The sequence below is a fragment of the Planococcus citri genome, chromosome 3 (assembly GCF_950023065.1).
Source record: "Planococcus citri chromosome 3, ihPlaCitr1.1, whole genome shotgun sequence".
In the NCBI taxonomy this organism is placed as follows: domain Eukaryota; kingdom Metazoa; phylum Arthropoda; class Insecta; order Hemiptera; family Pseudococcidae; genus Planococcus; species Planococcus citri.
Genome location: NC_088679.1, coordinates 76264040 through 76283627, shown reverse-complemented (window position 1 = coordinate 76283627; position 19588 = coordinate 76264040). Strand labels below are relative to the sequence as shown.

The 19588-nt window shown below is 34.2% G+C and overlaps 3 protein-coding genes across 3 annotated transcripts in view; all 3 read left to right on the top strand.

The window, feature by feature from the left end:
- The first annotated feature begins 345 nt into the window (after nt 1-345).
- LOC135839340 (esterase E4-like) lies at nt 346-4833 on the top strand. The gene is made up of 10 exons (XM_065355331.1): nt 346-718; nt 811-951; nt 1061-1217; nt 2024-2209; nt 2302-2507; nt 2611-2773; nt 2878-3038; nt 3125-3278; nt 4126-4258; nt 4351-4833. The coding sequence occupies exons 1-10, from the start codon at nt 419-421 to the stop codon at nt 4511-4513; spliced, it is 1764 nt and encodes a 587-aa protein (XP_065211403.1). The 5' UTR covers nt 346-418; the 3' UTR covers nt 4514-4833.
- A 2747-nt stretch (nt 4834-7580) lies between these two features.
- On the top strand, nt 7581-10955 carry LOC135839338 (esterase E4-like). Its single transcript, XM_065355330.1, has 10 exons — nt 7581-7850; nt 7916-8053; nt 8150-8309; nt 8411-8596; nt 8674-8882; nt 9592-9766; nt 9852-10024; nt 10113-10272; nt 10356-10497; nt 10578-10955. Exons 1-10 carry the CDS (start codon nt 7710-7712, stop codon nt 10822-10824), a joined length of 1731 nt encoding a protein of 576 aa, XP_065211402.1. The 5' UTR covers nt 7581-7709; the 3' UTR covers nt 10825-10955.
- A 719-nt stretch (nt 10956-11674) lies between these two features.
- Nucleotides 11675-19588, top strand: part of LOC135839337 (esterase FE4-like) — a 31623-nt gene continuing 23709 nt past the window's right edge. The window contains exons 1-5 of the mRNA XM_065355329.1: nt 11675-11943; nt 13185-13322; nt 13404-13563; nt 13659-13844; nt 13939-14150. Of these exons, the coding sequence (XP_065211401.1) occupies nt 11803-11943; nt 13185-13322; nt 13404-13563; nt 13659-13844; nt 13939-14150 (837 nt within the window). The 5' untranslated portion in view covers nt 11675-11802. The remainder of the gene's footprint in view (nt 11944-13184; nt 13323-13403; nt 13564-13658; nt 13845-13938; nt 14151-19588) is intronic.

The window sequence follows — 19588 nt, the reverse complement described above, 5'->3', positions numbered from 1 at the left end:
TATTTCGGAAATGAAATCAAAAACTGAAAATAAAATACTTAAAAAACTATGATAATTTAATCAAAAACCGAAATTTGTATCGTATATTCTGTAAATAGAATCAAATATGCACCTACTGGGAATGAAATTTAAACTTCTGAAGATTAAAAAAAGAAAACTGATAATAAAATAAAAATAGGAAATAAAAATAGGGCTGTTTTAGCCCCATGTGGTCCTTTTTTCGCCATTTTTAGCCACATTTTTGTAAAAAATGATGGCTATTGTTTTGTTTTTTTTTTTGCTGAATTGAAAAGTATAAAATAAAGAAAAAGTAAGTAATTAAGTAAGTCTCAGACTTGGCCAAATTTTCCTACTTTTACGATATAAAAAGTGTAGTTACTTCGTGTATTGTTGTAGTTAAAACCGTCTAGGCTGATTCATGAAAACCGCGAAAAAACTTTGTGATAAGATACATATTATCGGTTCTAGTCTTGGTAATCGAGGTGTCTGGTATTTGATAATTTTTTCACCAAAGCTTTCTCGCCAATTGAAGACTTTACACTATTTCATTTTATTGTGTTTTTGCGGTGAAAAAGTTGAAAAAATGAGCATAATAGTTGAAGTGAAACAGGGTAAACTCGAAGGAAAAGAGAATACTTCGGTGTTGAGTGGGAAGAAGTTTTATACTTTTTCTGGTATACCATATGCTAAACCACCTGTCGGCGATTTACGATTTCGAGTATGAGATTATTTACTTCATTTAGTTAGATGTTTCAATTTTTTTTGAAAATTTTTTAGTGTAATTTTTATTAATTTTTTTCTGCTCAAAAGCCTCCCAAGCCAGCTGAGAAATGGGAAGGAATATTGGACGCGACTTACGAAAAAGATATCTGTATTCAAAAGCATACAATTCTAGGGGATATTTTGAGTGGATCCGAAGATTGTCTTCATCTCAACGTAAATACTCCCGAGGTAGATATTCATTATGTACATAGATAATTTAGATTTATACTGAAAATCTCAAATCCTATGGATGATTGTTCGTTGAAATGGTTTCTTTCTTTTCCTGTTTTGAATTAAGAATCCTAATAATATTAAAACCCCCAAAGCTGTCATAGTATATTTTCATGGAGGTGGCTACGTTTGGGGATCTGGTACAGAGGAGTGGTATTCGGCTGATTATTTGGTAGAGCAAGATGTCATCGTGGTTACATTGAATTTCAGATTACATGTACTAGGTATGATCATTTTGGTAGTAATTAGCTGACTTTACTTACAAGCAAGGTATGCTAACTAGCAGATAAAATTTTGAATCATGAAGAAGCTGAATTGAAAAAGCTCGCAAAAATACATCACCAATCAGAATTTCGAGTGCTAAAGCGCATTTCTCAATTTTTGGTGAATTTCTGACTATCTTTGGGTGAAAAATGAGAAAAAAATCAAAATTTTACCCAATGGCTCTGTGGAAAGCTGAAATTTGGCATAAAAGTACATTTTGGACCTGTTTTATTTATATGTACCATTGTACCTGGTGTTGTTTGATGGTGATACATATACTTAAGATCAAACAAATTAAAAACATTTTTAGGGTAAGAATATCGAAAAAGTGGAATTTATTTTTATGTACTTATGTTTAAAAAAATTGATCGTTTGGAATGAAGCAAGATTTTCGACTTAAAGTGTAGACCTGCTGCAATATTTATTTCATGAGAATTGCACATTTTTTTCTACACCACTGTCCACTGTCATTGTGCAAAAATCCGAGGTGTGCTGAACGAGAGAGATTGTCTCAGTCCCCTCATTCTTCCAGACAGAAAAATGTAGGCAGAAAGTTGACAATTTTAGGGAAGCATTGTGTAAGTAGGAAAAACTCAAAAACTTCTCATAAACCATGGGTTTTTGCATCTTAAATTATAAATTTTCAAAAGTTTCCGCCCTCACATCGCTTGGGCTAGGTCATTTATCTTTTTCTTTCTCTGACAAAATGCTACTGTGAGATATAAGTAGCAATCAAGAGCTTCTAATTGTATTTTGTACTGGATAGGATTCCTAAATCTAGACATACCAGAATGTCCTGGTAACGTTGGCCTGAAAGATCAAGCCTTGGCTTTGAAATGGCTCAGAGAAAACATCACTAAATTCGGAGGAGATGCTAATAATATATCTATTTTCGGTACGAGCGCTGGCGCGAGTTCAGTTCATTTTCTCATGTTATCTCCTCTCACCAAAGGTAATTACATAGAATTCCCTCACAGATTTTGTATGTATTGTTTATTTTATCAATAAAGTGGAAAATGTCTCTGATTTTTAAACAAATCTCAGGATTATTCGACAAAGCGATCCTGCAAAGTGGTTCTGCAATGGTAGCCGGCATGTTTTCATACGACCATCAATCAATAGCTAAAGAGCTAGGCAAAAAACTTGATTTTCCTGGAGGAAGTGAATACGAATTACTGGATTTCCTGAAAAAGCAGGATGCCTCCGAATTGACTCGAGTCAGCGATTTAATGAGACTTGAATTCTTGCATGTGAGTAAACTTGGTGCCCTCTAGCAGTCTAGCTTAATTAAATACGAGAAAATCAGGTAATCCGAAATTCTGAATTGATCGTTGGTTTGAATCCTTTTTTTAGAAATACCCAGGCAGGGCAAAAGCAGGGCTGTTTGTTCCTTCAGTTGAAACTGTCAAAGATGGTGCATTGCTGCCAGATATTCCTGAAAATCTTTTAAAAAGTGTGCATCCCATACCAGTCATTTGTGGCGTCACGAATAGTGAAGGGATTTTGTTTATCAGATGTTGGTTTACGAAATCAACCAAATTATATACCATAGATTAAGGAAATACGTACCCTATACCTGCGTATGCTAATTAGGTAATCATTTTCATGAATTTTTCGCAGTGACTTCACCAGATACAGTGACTAAATTAAAAACTGATTTTTCCATCATTTTGAGTAATAATTTCAAAATTGATCCGGCCTTGGTCCCCGATTTAAGCGATAAAATCAAGAAATATTACTTCGGTGAAAAAGAAGTAGACTTGGGTGAAGAATTATTTAATGTACCTACCTATATACACATCAATCAATTACGGTTCTACATTCAGAACTTTGGACGAAGTTATAATTATTTTCATTTTAATTTCAGCTTTATACGAAATTACTTTTCTATCGATTTTACGACAGTATTGAAAATTTATCGAAATCATCGACTCCTCCCTACATCTACGAGTTTTGTTACGATGGAAATTTGAACCTGTTTAAAAAATTAGTCGCAAGCGGAATTCATCCAGAACCAAAAGGTGTGGAAACCATAATATATACCTAGATGCTTTAATAAATTTTAGCTCGAGAGGTGCCCTTGGAGAGAAGATATGTGTGCTCAAAGAGGAGCCATTTTTGAAAAAATCGTGATTTTCTCACTCTAGCCTTTACCCAATCTTTGAGATTCTGCGTCGTCGACCTAGGCCGTTGCCTACAAAATCCAAGACCACAACTAATGTTCTACTGAGCGGTTAACATTTTCAAATCTGTTATTTTTGGGTAAATTCGTGTTTTTAAAATTATTTCTTTTCGAATATTTTGCATTAATTATTTCGAAATATCAAAAGATATCATGTTTAAAACAGAGAAAATGTTGTATAAGTGCAATTGTGTCAATTTTTTCCTCATTATTTTCAATTTTACAAACATCGAATACAGCGAAAAAACTTTCCAAATTTTTTCAGTTCTTTAAAATTGGAAGTAGGTAATTGACAAAAGAATTGGCACCATTGCGTTTCAAAATATTTCTCCATTTTCAGAAATTAGAAATAGTATCTTTGGGTATTGTTGTTGAATTAATGCGAAATATTCGAGAAGAAAACATTTTCAAACCACAAATTTGTCCCAAAAAAAGTAATTTGCAAATTCTTAACCACTCAGTACGTAGAACTCAAAGAGTGGTCTTGGATTTTTAGGGCAATGGCCCAGGTTGACGTAGAATCTTAAATACCTACTATCTTTTGGAACTGAACCATTTTCCCAAAAACACGTCAGGTATAGAGGCAATTTTTTCTGAATAAATTCCAACTCAATGTGAAGGTTTCCACTGAATTTGTTCCCATCTGCATAATTCGTATAAAATAAGTTCAATTCCTATTTCCATAGGAGCCTGTCATGCTGACGACCTTTTTTACATTTTTTCAATGAAAATATTACCACATGCTTCACCCTTGAGTGGCAATGACCGCGAAGTAATTAAGAACATGACTTCTCTATGGGCGAATTTCGTCAAAACTGGGTAAATTAGAACTTTATAATTTCAACTACTTATGTACTTGGTTTTTTTTTCATGGGGTATTTATTTGTTTACTTTTTTATTCTGCTATACAGAACCCCTAAACAAGATCTGTGGGAACTTTCCACTTACAGTGAACCTCGTTACTTACGAATCGATCGCGAATTGACCCTGGTCGATGGGAAAGTCTATGGAAAACGATTGGAATTTTTGAAGAATTTATTGGATCCGGTGATCGAGTCTGATAGGATATTGTAAACGTGTCACACATTATTGTATTATTCATAAAGCTTAGAATACCTAAATCGAAACATGAAACATCATCTCGTCGTGTTTGTAATCAGTGCAATTTTACTTCGCGAATCATTTGTAACTTGATTATTTTGCGAGTTTATCAGCCCAACGTACACAGATCACATACGTCGACGTGCTTGGTGACTAATACAATTTATGTATATTCGTCATTCGTGTTAATCTTATTATCAGATTAGGGTGATTAGCCATCATCACCATAAAATATGCTACTTTGATAATTTTTCATCCAGTTTTGTTGTTGTACGCACTACATGAATGAAATATATGAGGATACCTACCTAAAGTACCTAGGTTTTATTTCATTTTATTTCGGGAAAATGTGTTCGTGTAAAAAATAGCAAAAGTAGTCAAATTCATCAATTTTTTTTTCGTTTTGTAATTTCAATGCTGAAAATGAAGCGAAAAACTGAAAATTGAATCGAATATTTCAGAAATGAAATCAATTACTTTATTTTGTCAATGGAGCAAGGGTACCCTATTACACTCTTCAGAGCAATTTGATTCCCAAACATGGAAACTTAGAGAATGTCCAAAGGGATATGTAGAATGCAGTTTTCCTTTGAAGCAATTTTACAGTGAGATTCTTCATTCCAGGAAATTTAAATTTGCATATCAAAGGCTGTTCGGGAAACCAAATGCTAAAGGATATAATACTTAGTTTACAATGGATCAAAGATAACATCTGTTTTTTTGGAGGAGATCCACATCTTCTTTTTAGCCCTTTTTATCAATCCACTGCTGGATGAAGGCCTCCCCAACTTCTTTCCACGAGGTTCGGTCCTGGGCTGTACTCCACCACTCTCCATCACATGTCCGTATCTCATCCTCCCATCTCCGTTTTGGTCTCCCCAGTGCCCGCTTTCTGTCTGGTCTCCACTGAGTAGTCTTTTTACCACCCATCGTTGACCCCCACTTCTGGCAACATGACCAGACCAGCGCCACTTACTCCGCTTAGCTGTCTCCATAATGTCAGTCATCCCTGTGGTCTCCCAAATTTTCTCCACTGTCCATTTGTCTCGCAGCGTTATCCCCAGCATTGACCTCTCCATACGCCTCTGCATCTCGACAATTCGATCTTCCAGCTTCTTTGTCAATGCCCATGTCTCACTAGCATATGAGGCCACTGGGATGATGCATTGATTGGCTACCTTCCTTCTCAGACACATTGGTATTGATTTCTCTCTGATAATTCCTCGCAGCCTCGAGTATGCTGCCCATGATGCCTTTATTCTCCTGGATATCTCTCTGTTGAAATCATTATTCATAGTCATATCTTGGCCGAGGTACACAAATCCATCTACCATTTCAATTTCATCATCCTCCAGCTGGACACACTTTTTATCAGTTACAAACCCATTGCACATAGTCTTGGTCTTCCCTTTATTAATTTTCAGTCCTACCTCTAGGCATGCATCTCTCACCTTGTCCAGCATTCCCTGAAGTTCGTCCATATCCTGTGCTATCAGCACCACATCATCCGCATATAGCAAATGGGTCAACTTTTCTCCAGAGATCTCCAGTCCTCCTTCTCCCCATAGTATATCTCTGATGCTGTTATAGAGTGTGGCTGTGAACAATTTAGGTGAAAGAGCATCTCCCTGTATAATTCCCTTTTTGAGCCTTATTTTAGCTGTTTCTCCATTGACTGTGATAGAAGCTGTGGCATTTCTGTAGATATACTCAATAACTTGTAGGTAAGCAGGATCAATTCCAATCTTTTCAAGAGCTGTCATCATAGACACCATTTTCAAAGAATCAAATGCTTTTTCAAAATCAATGAATGCTAAACATAGGGGCATTCTAAATTCGTTGGTCTTTTCAATGATCTGGCGCATAACATGAATGTGGTCAATTGTGCTTCTTCCCTTACGGAATCCTGCTTGTTCATCTGGTTGGGCTTCATCAAGCTTTTCTGTCAGCCTTGTGGTAATTATCCTTGTGAATAGTTTGTACATATTGGAAAGTAGGCTTATTGGACGATAATTTTTTATATCAGCTTTGTCTCCTTTTTTATGAATCAAAACCACTTCAGCATCATTCCATTCATCTGGGATTTTTCCTTCTTCTAGGCACTGGTTAAATAGCACAGCCAGGTATTCATTTATTTCATCTCCACCCAGTTTTATAATTTCTGTTATAACTCCATCTTTCCCTGGTGATTTATTGTTTTTCATTTGCTTTAGATTCTTCTTTATCTCTTGTATTGTGATTGGTGGGACTGAGGGGGTGGATGGTATTTGGGAGTGTTGAGGCTGCAGGGTGTCATCATATAGTTTCTTATAGAAATCCGCAATTACTTTTACTACTTCTCCTTTATTCCACACATATGTACATAATATAACCTTAAGGGTACACTTTACAGCTGTGATCAGTAACGTTTTTTACGCCAACTTACAAAGTAAATATCTCGGCGAATATTCAATGGATTTTGCTAATTTTTTTTTTATTTGAAAGATTATCCATTTACCCACGTTCCCATACTTCCAGTATACATAGGGATATATTAATTTAACCATCTCTAAGGCGATGAAGGCATATTTCCTCATATCAAATTCAAATTTTTTATTAAGTTGATCTAGAAAGCTGAAATTTGGCATGCATCCCATTTTTAACTCTTCAAACTAAATGGAACCGGTTGAAAACCATTTTGATAAGTTTTGGAGCTGTCAGAAAATTTTTTTAATGTTGAAGTCTCCGAAAAATTTTACCCAAGGAAATTTCAAAGCTCAAATTTAATATATTGCATTGCTACCCTAATTTTGACACGCCAAGTCGACTGGAAATTGTTCTAGGCCGTTTTGGAGCCTTCAATTTCGGGAGGAGGGAATCTCAATGACTTCAAGTTTCCATTGACTGTGTCACATTGAAAAACTCACAGTGAAAAAAAAAACTATCAACATCGTACCCTATCGTACGCCTGTCGTCATTTCGTCAACTCTGATAAATTCGAAGACAATGTACATACATACGTTGATAAATCTACGAGGAAAAATACAAAAGTACAATAGCATTATCTTCACAAAGTAACTAGGTGAACAAATGCACGCTCAAATGAACACTAAAAACACCAGTTTCAAATTATTTATGCCTGACATTCTACCACTGTGGGTTCTATTTTCTAATTATCTTCAATTAAAACATGACTGAAAAGGTAATTGTAAATGTGAAAGAAGGTAGAGTGCGCGGATTCAAAAGTAAGACAGCGTATTCCGGAGTAGAATATTATACGTTTCTGGGAGTTCCTTATGGACAATCAACTGCTGGTTCAGCTCGTTTCAAAGTAGGTAATTTTTATTCTCTCACATTATAAAGTACGCTGACATAAAAGTAACGTTCTGAAAAAAGGACCCCGTCAAGGCAAAACCATGGACTCATATCCTAGACGCAACCGTGGAAAAAGGAGGCTGCAGGCAATTCGCAATGTGGAGAAAAGAGACGATCGGTTCCGAAGATTGTTTATATAACAACATCTACACACCCAAAGTAATACGAAACAGTTTTCAAATCATTCGAGTTTCTTTGAAATAATGCACATAGACCCAGAAGCCAATTATACTGAAGTTTCCAATGATTTTAAAGATACCATCTAAAGGAGATCCTTTGAAAGCAGTTATTGTGTTCATCCATCCAGGAGCGTTAACAAATGGTTCACCAGATCCGTCTTCTTTCGGAGCTCCAGATTACATTATGCATAAAGAAGTCGTTTACGTCTGTGTAGCATACCGATTACACATACTAGGTTGAAAAATAAGTTGGAAAATACACAAAATACATACGAGCTTCTTCTCATTTTACGGTTTAAAAGGTATTACATTTGACGACTCTTATATGTATTTCCAGGTTTTTTGAACTTGCATTTGAAAACGTGCTCGGGAAATCAGGGTTTGAAAGATATTATTCTGAGTTTGCAATGGATCAAAGAAAACATCAGCAGTTTCGGAGGTGATCCGGATAACGTAACCTTGATGGGAAGTAGCAGCGGGTCCTTACTAGTACATTATTTATTACTGTCACCTTTGGCTAAGGGTGTGTTGAGAGTTTTTTCCAATCGTAATTTTGGAAAGCTCATTAAAATACTCAAACGCGAGGTCTGATTTCAACAGGTTTATACCATAAAGCCGTTCTTATGGGAGTTTACGCGTTCTGTCCAGTCTCCGTGATTCCGCCAGAAAACGTATCAATAGCGCACAAAATGGCTCAATCGATCGGTTACGACGGTCAACCAGGCGAAAACAAAAAATTGCTCAGATTTTACAAGAGCCTCGACTTTTTTGGATTTTTAGTGAAGAGACCTGAATCATTTTTCGAAGAAGTAGGCCCACCTATGCTCACAATTTCATCATTATATGATTAAAATTATGATGATCCGAATCAGTGTTGTCAACCCCCCCCCCCCTATCGAAAAATCTTGGGATTACTTGGGAAATTTTTTCTTTGTGGGTAATTTATTGGGTATCGCTGGAAACGGAATTTCAAACCTTTTCTAAAGAGCTTGAAAAGAGTGCCAACTACCAACTTTTGAAGTTATGAACTGAAATTTCGAATTTTATCAAATAGTTGTCATGAATGAAACTTTTCCTGGAAATAATTTTTTAAAATATGTAGGTACATACATACATATCTACATCCAATTTTAAACTTCTCATTAATTGACAAAGAATTCGATATTTGAGAAATAATGTCAAAAAAGCAAGACGATTTCACAAAATTGAACATTGAGGAATTTTTGGCAATCACCAATACCTACTAATTTCGATCAAAAAGGGAAAGTGTTCCCAGGCAAGATAGGTGAATAGCCCTGTACCTAGATTTGAGAAACTATGATGGATTATCGTTGGGTGCGCCTTTTATAAATTTTTAAAAGTATTTTCTTGAATTTTTTGATTTTTCAAAGGAATTTTTTCGGATTTTAGGGCAGTCTTAAGGATGCATGAAACATCTGGTTGAAAACACCTATCCGAATACTACGATACAAAGTATGTAGATATTATATGTTTCGAACTTTCGGTTTGATTTTCTAGACTACTATTCAAGTGTATCCTGTATCACCGTTCATGCTCACTTCAGAACCAGGAGAAAACTCACCTATACCAGTATCACCGAAGAAACTTATTCCTTCAACAAATCGTGTTCCGGTATTGATTGGATTTTGCGAAAAAGAAGCCATAATGGGTGTTGCGATACTTCGTGATCGTGGTACATTTTACGATTTACGACCAATAGCAAGAGCGTTAAAAATCGCAAAATACTTAGACCTACATCTTATTTTTTTTTTTTGAAGGAGCTTTTAAAACATCTATAAAAAACACTTTCTATAAAGCTATCCGTCAGAATCACTTCGGCTGGGGAGCTGCTTTAGAGGAAGAGGAATTAAAAATCATACAAAAGGAAGTGGAAAACTTTTATTTGGCAGGAAATGCAATAGAAACAGCCACAGACTCGGTTTTGTGCGATGTACAGTATCCATTCACAGGCAGTATTTGTATAATCTGAACAAATAGTAAAAATAATTCGACTTTTGCTTCATTTTTTGTTGCCATAGATCTTGACAGATGCTGCCTTATCGGACGTTTACGATTCATTAATAAATGTTATTTCTGCAGACCTTCCTTCATCGGTATTTGTTTATAATTTTTTGTACGATGGAAAGTTATGCATGCTAAAACCCAGAATGACGCGATTGTTGGGCAAAGAATTACCAGGTTATATTTCACAGTTAATTAAAAAATTATAATTTCGTCAGGTTCACTTTTAGGTACCCATTCTCTAAAACTATTTATTCCAGGAGCTTGCCACGCTACCGAAAACTGTTATTGGTCTTACATCGACGAAAATACAGTTGGTAAGAATATGAACCGCATACAGCTCAAAGATCGGCAAATGATAGAAACATTCACAAGTATGCTGACTACATTTGCCAAGAATTCGTAAGTAAGCTAACTTATCATCCTTCAACAACAATTCCACAAAAACGTTGATAAGATTTTCAACGTGATGATTTCAACAGTAACCCTAATTATAAAGAAATGGAAGTCGAATGGAAACCAACAAATCCGGATCATCCTAGTCATTTAATTATTGATGAAAAACTTGAAGTTAAAGATGGACTTTTGAATGGCGATCGAATGGAGTTTTGGCACAAATTGAAAAATCAATTCCAAAAAGTTAGAGAAAATTTGCACACGAAACCCAATGACGTGGCGAATGGTTCCTTGTTGGGAGGCACAGAACCAGAAATTTCCAACCGAGTATAGTGATTTTTCCAACTGGCTTCTAGTTGACATTTTTTCGGGCTGGGGAGGACAGATAGGAGGGGGGATACTAATGTATCTGATAAAACGTTGCGGTTTAAAACAGAAATAAGAGATTAAATGACAATTTTTTACTTTAAAAGTCTAATTTTTCTTTATTGAATTTTCGAAAGCTTCAACAATGTTTTTTTTTTTAGAAAATTCAAAGTCTAATATAAGAATGAAAAAAACGTAAGCGAAGCAAGGGCCATAGCTTTCAAAAATTCGTATTTTTCAAGAGATACCTAAACAATTTTTTACGCGAGGAGTTTTGAAAAGTCGAAAAACAATCTGTTTTTGCGTGAAGAGTTAATTTTTTTGGCGTGTCCATTTTTTGAAGATGTTTCGAGAGTTAAATTCTATAAATTTACGATTTAGAGGATATGGACATTTATTATTCCGCTTTGGCGCAGCTATAAATTTAAGTATGCTCGAAGTATTTTCTTCACGAGAGAGGACTGTGTCTCAACTTTTTCCAACATTTGACAAAGTCCGAGAAAGAAATTTGAATTTCTTTCAACGAACATTTCAAATTTCAACTAATATTTTGAAAAAGAAATCCAACAAAAGTGAAACGATGAATTTCGATAATCTTCAAAGAAATAATCGAAGGCAGTTTTAGAAACAGTACAGAAAAAGTGTACAAAAAATTTCACTCAATCACACATTTCAATCTTAAGTGTTCTATTTATCACTAGCATAAAATATGAATTTTTGAAGAGTCCCTCAGTGTAGGTTCGCCTTTCACTATCAACTCGTTATCACTTTTCTTAACATCAACCGAAAGGAAAACCAACTAAACATTTTAAAAACTGGGAACATTTCGATACCACGGCATAAAACCGAACGTAGCAAAGGTAAAATACGATCACAAAATTTAACCATTTAACTCGTACCTATTACTGCTTGGCTTGTTCCTATTTTGAGAAATTAATTCGAAAAATGTCCGAAAAAGTGATCGTAGCAGTGAAAGAAGGGAAAGTACGCGGATTTAAAAGAAAAACGTATTATTCTGGAGTAGAGTTCTACACGTTTCTTGGAGTACCTTACGGACAATCGACCGCTGGCTCGGCCCGTTTCAAAGTAGGTACTTACTTAATAATTTGATGTTTCCACAGCAGCATCATGCGTCAAACATTCTTTCGCTATTTAAATTTTTCACGAACGAAACATTCTGTAAACTTTTCACGACTATTTTTTGAAAAGGAAGAGAGGGGTCAAATTTTTAAAAACTTGAGTACACAACCGAAATAAACATACTTAAACCTAACCAAACAAGAGAAAAACAATGATAAGTAGGTAAGTAAAAAAATCACCAAAAAACCACAGCATTAAGAAGCACAAATTGAGATAAAAATTTGAACAATTTTGCTAATGCTTGAAAAAAAAATCAAAACTCGCCAAAAAGCGAACATTATTGTAATTTTTTTTAAAAACGAGAATTTTTCGCAAAAAACAAAACTGACAATTTTAGTAAAAAGCACAACTATTTGAAAACTATTGCCGAAAACGTGACATTTTTTGGAAATTTCAGGTGAAGTAATTTTTGGAAAAAAGTAAAGATAGCAGTTTTGCTAGGAAACAAAAACTTTTGTCTAGTCAAAAAAACACATTTTTTGGAGCAACTTTGGCAAAAACGGTAAAAGTTTGCAATTTTGCTACATAGAAAGCGAAAATTTAACAAAATTATGAGCAAAAAGTAATACTTTTACGCAAGTTTTGTCGAAAAAACAAGCTTTTTTAGCAAAAAATTATGACTTTTGTAAAATTTTTGAAAAGAATTTTTTTTTGAATACTTAAATATTATTATTATTATTCTTGTCTCTAATTGAAGAAGGTTATTTACATGTTTTTAACTCATAAAATTTTGGACAATAAAAGATTTACAACTTTTGGAAAAAAGGCGATTTTATTCGAAAAATCGAGACTTTTTTCGATGTTTTTAAGTAAAAAAAACAAAACTTAGGACTTTTGGGTAAGTAATCTATGGGGAAAAAGTCAGAGCTTTTGGTATCCTTTTCAAAAAAAAAATATATATATATATTCTTGTCTTTTAAAAATGATTTAACTTACTACAAAATAAAGAAAGTAAACGAATGTTTCTGAAAATTTTTGTACTTTTCCATCTGCCAAAGACAATCTATGCACCAACATTTTCTCATAAGTCAAAGGGGGGGTGGACAACAACATTTTCTCGAAATTCCACTAAAAAGGAGATGAATTGAAAATTTAAAGGACATAATATGATTGAGAAAACAAGCAGGACATTTTGGGACAAAATAGTAACGCGAACAAACTGTATCAGAATATTTAAACATGAATAGGATCCAGTTAAAGTAAAACCATGGAAAGATATCTTGGATGCGACAGTTGAGAGGGGAGGCTGTAGGCAATATTCAATATGGAAGAGAGAGCTACTTGGCTCGGAAGACTGCTTGTACAATAACATTTATACACCGAAGGTAATGTAGGTGCCAATTTAAAATTAAAAATTATACATCATCGATAAGACACAATTACAACGATTAATCGTGGAGTTGCAGTTAAGATCAAGTGGAGATGGTTTAAAAGCGGTCATAGTAAATATTCACCCAGGAGGACGTTTTCATGGTTCGCCGGATCCGTCCTATTTCGGAGCTCCAGACTACATAATGCACCACGATGTTGTATATGTATGCGTTGGATATCGATTACACCTACTAGGTTGACAATGTTCAAATAATATAGTTTTCCTTTCTATAAATACATACAATAGATATGTTGAGTTGCAAATATTACAACGAAATTCCTCTTTCTAGGATGTTTAAACTTGCATATGAAAGCCTGTTCGGGAAACCAAGCTTTAAAAGATGTGATACTAAGCCTACAATGGATCAAAGATAACATCAGCTCTTTCGGAGGCGACCCAGATAATATAACTTTGATGGGCAGCAGCAGTGCAGCCTTGCTCGTGCATTTTACACTGCTGTCGCCTTTGGCCAAAGGTACCATGAGTCGCTTCAAAACTCCAAAGTCTAATTTACCTTTGAATGGACAAAAACTGTGTTCATTTGTTATTCATAACAATTATATCCGCAGGTTTATACCATAAAGCGATACTCATGGGAACGTATGCATTCAGTCCAGTGGTGGCAACTTCATCAGAAAATCTACCGACGGCTTATGACGTAGCAGTAAGAACTGGTTACGATGGTGAACTCGAAAATCATAAAAAATTGCTCCATTTTTACAAGAATCTAGCATATGACCAAGTACCTATAATAAAGCACGAGCAACTGATTAGAAAAAATGTGAGCTGGCAAGTGCACGTATTAGTGTAATTTTTTATGTTTTCAATAAGAATTCAATCTAAAATAGGTACATAGATTATAATGAAATCAGACTTGAAAATTTAGTTAGGTGCATGCTCTTCACAAGGTTCGTACCTACTCAATTCCCCCTCCTCCTCATCGAAAAAGTACAAAAAGCGAACAAAAAAGTAGTAAAACATGCAGAAAAAAAACATTTTAATGGGGAAAAAATAGGAAAAAACACAGAATACTATGAATTTAACTGTTTCATTGGTTTCTGATAACAAAATGCGAACTTTTGCAAATGACTGGGAAAAATAAAACAATTTTAGGATAAAATTTGTAAAGACATAACCCGGAGTTAATGATTGAGAGAAATAGATCAATAATAAACACCTAACGATATATATTAACCCTAGGGTGCCAATGTAAAGACCTATGAACCTGATGTAAAGTATATTTGCCTGGATAGCTTTAGCCGAATACCATTAATCCGAGAAATGCTTACATAAATCCGTCTATGATCTGTCCGAGGACCTATCATAGGGGTGTATTAGCACCTAATTAGGGGTCAGTACTCTAATAATTCACCTATTTACATTTATTCATTTAGCGCCTAAATAAATAAATTAGAAGAATAACAACACCTAGTTAGATACTCCGTGTAATTCGATGTAATTGTAATACACACCTTATACTTACGCCACAAATAATTGATAAAACTAACTATTTGTATCTTATAATAATGCTATCAACAAGTTCATCTTAACATATTTAATGGAAGATGATAATTAGTTACTTACGACCATTGATGTTATGATTGACGCGGCGAGCACTTTACCTTAGCAAGAGTAGATAGAGAACATACGAAACGCGACGAATATATAACGATTATTTTGTAGCCCGTGGGTTGTATTAGCAATTTAATCGATATAAGTTCTTATTGACAACAAAAATACACTTTAGCAATGAGTCGAGCTGGGTTTTACGCGATACTAACCCACACGACCAGGACTGATATTAGAGAGGAGTTTCGGCTTCCTTGTTTCTAATATAAGTGGCGAGAGCTACCGATTCTCCGAGGCTCGATGCTGGCATCTCGCTAAGTCGGAGGGGAAGTTTCTCCCACTGGTCTAAGTAGGGACATCTTTTTTTAGGAGTAATCTTACACATAGACGCGGAGAGATATATGATATGTGGCAACACCTAAGAGTTGCAAGGCATAAGTCCCCTCACATATGCCCCCTTCCTTGGTTCACTCAAGGGATGCAGAACCGTAGGGGGAAGCACGGACGCCAAAGAATCCTGAGGAGAATATGCCTTGGAACCCTAGGTGCCATGAAATATCATCGGGATACCCTCTGCCCCTCCGTACTTTCCACTGCAGGTGAGCAGAAGAATACGGACAAAATCAAAGTCTCAACTACTCACCTTCCTACACCTCAAATAGAGTGAGCATGGTTTAACAAAGATATATCCAAGTTTTACCATTCGAATCACTCATGAAGGTCAAAGAAAGGTGGTTAATTGGGTCTGAAAGATCAATGAACGTTCTGCGAGGTCAATAGCTGTCCTAGTGCAAGCGACTAGCTGGCTAAGGGCCTGCAGGAGCGTCCATTGAAGTCAAGATTTAAAAAGTGGAGCAGAGTTTTCGAAAGTGTTTTAGAAAATATTTACTTTTTGTCCATTCACCCCTGATTCATATCAGTGCAACACCAATGATTCACTGTCAGAGACATTGAATACATTAAATGCCATACTGAGTCCGAAAAGGAATGAAGTGGAGTAAATATTCTAGACATGATCAGACTGCGTCTAAGTGCAAAGAAAAAAGAAACAAGCTGAGGCGTTGGCTGTTTTTTATACGCGTTTTGGCAGCTTGAGAAAAGAAGATGAGGCCTAAGAAGAAATTGAAGTATTAGATCTTAAAAAAAAATTTTAGAACTGTTGAAACTAGGTTCGCCTTGGAATACGAAGGAAATGGAATTCAGACTTTTGATTGAACTATTGTTCTTGAGAACATTGATTTGCTCAAGTCTGAAGATTTCAGGAAAACATGTGCAAAGGAAGGAGAAGGAAAATTGGCTCAAATTAGACAAATCGAGGATGATAATAATTTTTGGGATGTCGTGTGGGTATTAGCGTTCGAATATGTCCATTATTTGGAATCTTTTCCTTCACATTTTGATGACCTATTGTCGCACTTATGAGAAAATCTACAATAACTTCATTTGTCAAATCTTTATACTACAAGTGAGTCTTATGAGAGATAATCAGTGATCCTAATTCAAAATTAGAATGTCAGAAATGACTGAAAGCGAAAATGTCAGAAGATGAGTACTAATTTAACCAAAACACATTTGTTACAATGAGCAATAATGCCAATGCATTAAGTTGGCTGCTGTTCATTGGTAACATGAAAATTTGGAAAAATTGTCCTGGAGGATGAAAATTCTCGACGGAATGTGATGACAAAGAAAGAATATCTCACCAATTGCCATTGTCCTTCAATGCAAAAAAGATTTAAGACATGACAAGTTGGTTTGAAAAAATTACGAACTCTGACAAAACAGACCGTGGGCTCGAAACTGACATAGAAGACCTATAAAAGATGACTGACAAAATGATTGAGAAATTCGAAAGAATTGGATCGTGAATTATTTCTGATGCTGAATGGTAAAAGAGTCTCGAACGTTTCGAAATCATTCGAAAGAATGCTATTTCAACACCTGACTAAGAAGACTACTATAGAATTTCGATATGATTCAAATTCTCAAAGGGAATTTTATCAAAATATTTAATTTTGTACAATATTAAACTTTTATACAAATTTGGAACATGTTTTGACTATATGGATATAGTATTTTTATTTAATCGAAAGTTAGTGATAAATTAGATTGAATTTTTGTGTGAGTTTAGGAAATGGTTTGACTATATAGAAATATAGTATTTTATTTGATCCGAAAGTTACGAAGAAGAATGCAAGTTTGTTGAGATTAATTGAGGAGATAAGTTTTCGAAAAGAGATGCTAGAAGCTTTAGAGATAGTTATTCTCGATGCATGATTTTTGTATTAGTTTTATTGAATTTAATCAAAGGTAATTTAGATTTGTTTTGACCTTATATAGTTTTTTAATTTTTTATGTTTTGAAGGTCATAGAGTTCGAAAGAGGAATTTTGAGGGTGGTACAATTTTGTACATCTTTTGTATTTTATATTTTAATTTTTTATGATTTTTAACAGTTTTTTGGTTTTTTGACAAAATTCCAATGAGGATTTTTACTCATCTCGAAATCTATCCTAATCTGTTGTTTTTGATTTACTAAGGTTTGACAATGAGGGCTTTGATTTCTGGTGGTACCTGATCTAACTTTCCCTGACAGCAATAGTGTACTTTAGTGCCAATTTTTGTAAAATAATTAGGATGACTAGAAAAGAAAAAAAAATTATATGCAGGGCATACGCGAAAATTACGATTACTAAACAGATTTTAAAGTCCAAAAGTGGTCATCCTTTGATTAAATAGAGTTTACGTTACGTTAAGTTGAATGGAAAAATAAAAGATAAAAGTGAAAAGTAAAAAGGATTTAGAAAAAATAGAGTGAAATTCTAATCAAATGGTCGTAAGTAAACTTAAAGCAGGAAATATACAAAGCATGCATACACAACATATCACAGATGCAATAAAAATGCATAGAAATATCACAACATGAACAAATGCAAAAGTATCACATATGAAATACGTAAGGAATGCGTATTAGAGGAATAAATACAAAATTTACATAGGGGTATCATTATTTTCAACACGTTTATAACCTAATCTAAACACGATAGTATATACAGGAGTGATTCTTAATTCTAGAACTATGTACATTCATTTTTTGTTTTCATTCAATTTTTTACTATTGAAAAAAAGTTTTGAATCTTAACACATCGGTAACAAAGAAGATTTTTCATGTTTTTACTTTTCGAGTACATAGGTTGTTATCTTAACGAGTAAATGTTTTTTGAAAACTAAAAATATAACTAAAAATAACGAATTCTAAAATTAAACAGAACATACGAAAAAATAAGCAAAGCTGTTTTTTAAGTAGGTTATCTTACTACATAATGCATATACATAAGTGGATACATATAGGTAAATAGAAAAATCTACAAAAACTAGTACCATTGGTTTCGTCGTCGAAGGACTGATAAAGTTAACAAATATGGAAATAGATTTTTGTACACTTTTCAAAATTTTGATTAAAATTAGTTTTGTTGTAAAAATGTGGAAATAGACAAAGTTACACACAATTAAAATTAGACTGAGAAATAGAATATTCTTAAAATTACATTACTTTTCATCTACATTTTGATTCGATATTTACGTTGAAAAATTTAAAATTTACAATTCGAAAAAATACAGGGAAGAAAATTAAAATATACCTTTAAAAGAGACTTATCCTAACAAACGAGTATTTACTAAAATAATAGAGGCAGAAAAATAAAAATCTTTTGTCTGTGATTTTTTGCAAAGTTATAATTATGAAAAAAGGTCGTTGATTTCATGTTAATTTCAAGTGATATTAAAAAAAAATGTCTTGTACCATTTTTCGAAGCGTATATAAAAAAGAAAGATTGTTTCCTTTCTTCAGAATAAGAATAAAAATAGCCTAAATTGAAATTTTCATTAAAAAATAATTCTACAAAATAATTCAAGAAACTTAATTAGATATTTAAGCGCTCGAAATGCGAATGGAAAAAAGTTTAACTTCTAATGCTAAAAATAAGAGTCGTTTTTCACGAATTAAAAATAATAAAAAAAAAGTGATTATCGATAAGGTTTCGATTTCTGGTCACAATCAGCTACTTGTTGAGAATTCAAGCTGTTCGAATGTTCCTTGGAACTTGGACATGGCTTAAAAGCTCGGAGCTACGCTGTCGACAACATTGGGATCGATAAAGTATTTTCCACGTTCTCCCGGTAACCAATTAGCTTTAGAAATCGAAAATTGAATTAATAGATATGAAACTTACGGTGCTAATCTAAAGAATATTTGCTCTAACATGCAATAGAGCTTAACTAAAATTAGATGTACTCAAATATTACGTAATAAAATAGAATAGAAATAAAAAATAAAAAAGGGAGGGTAGGGGGGTCTATCTTGTCCCTATTCATGCAAGAAAATGAATCGAACTGATACACCCAGAATTCTAGTGAACTTTCCAGAAAAAGACCAATTTCTAATATACACCCTGCGGTGTCCTGCAACGAAAAAGCATCAAGATCGAGAAAAATTCGAATTCGATCAGAAATCCAAAAATAGGTCCCTATATGTGAAAGTTTTTTCTACTATACGTCCGTAAACGTCCTTCAACGAAAAGTTAGTTCCAACAAAGGGAGTTTTTGAAAATCTGACTAAAGGGGAAAGGCTTGGCCCGATTTTAAAATTCAT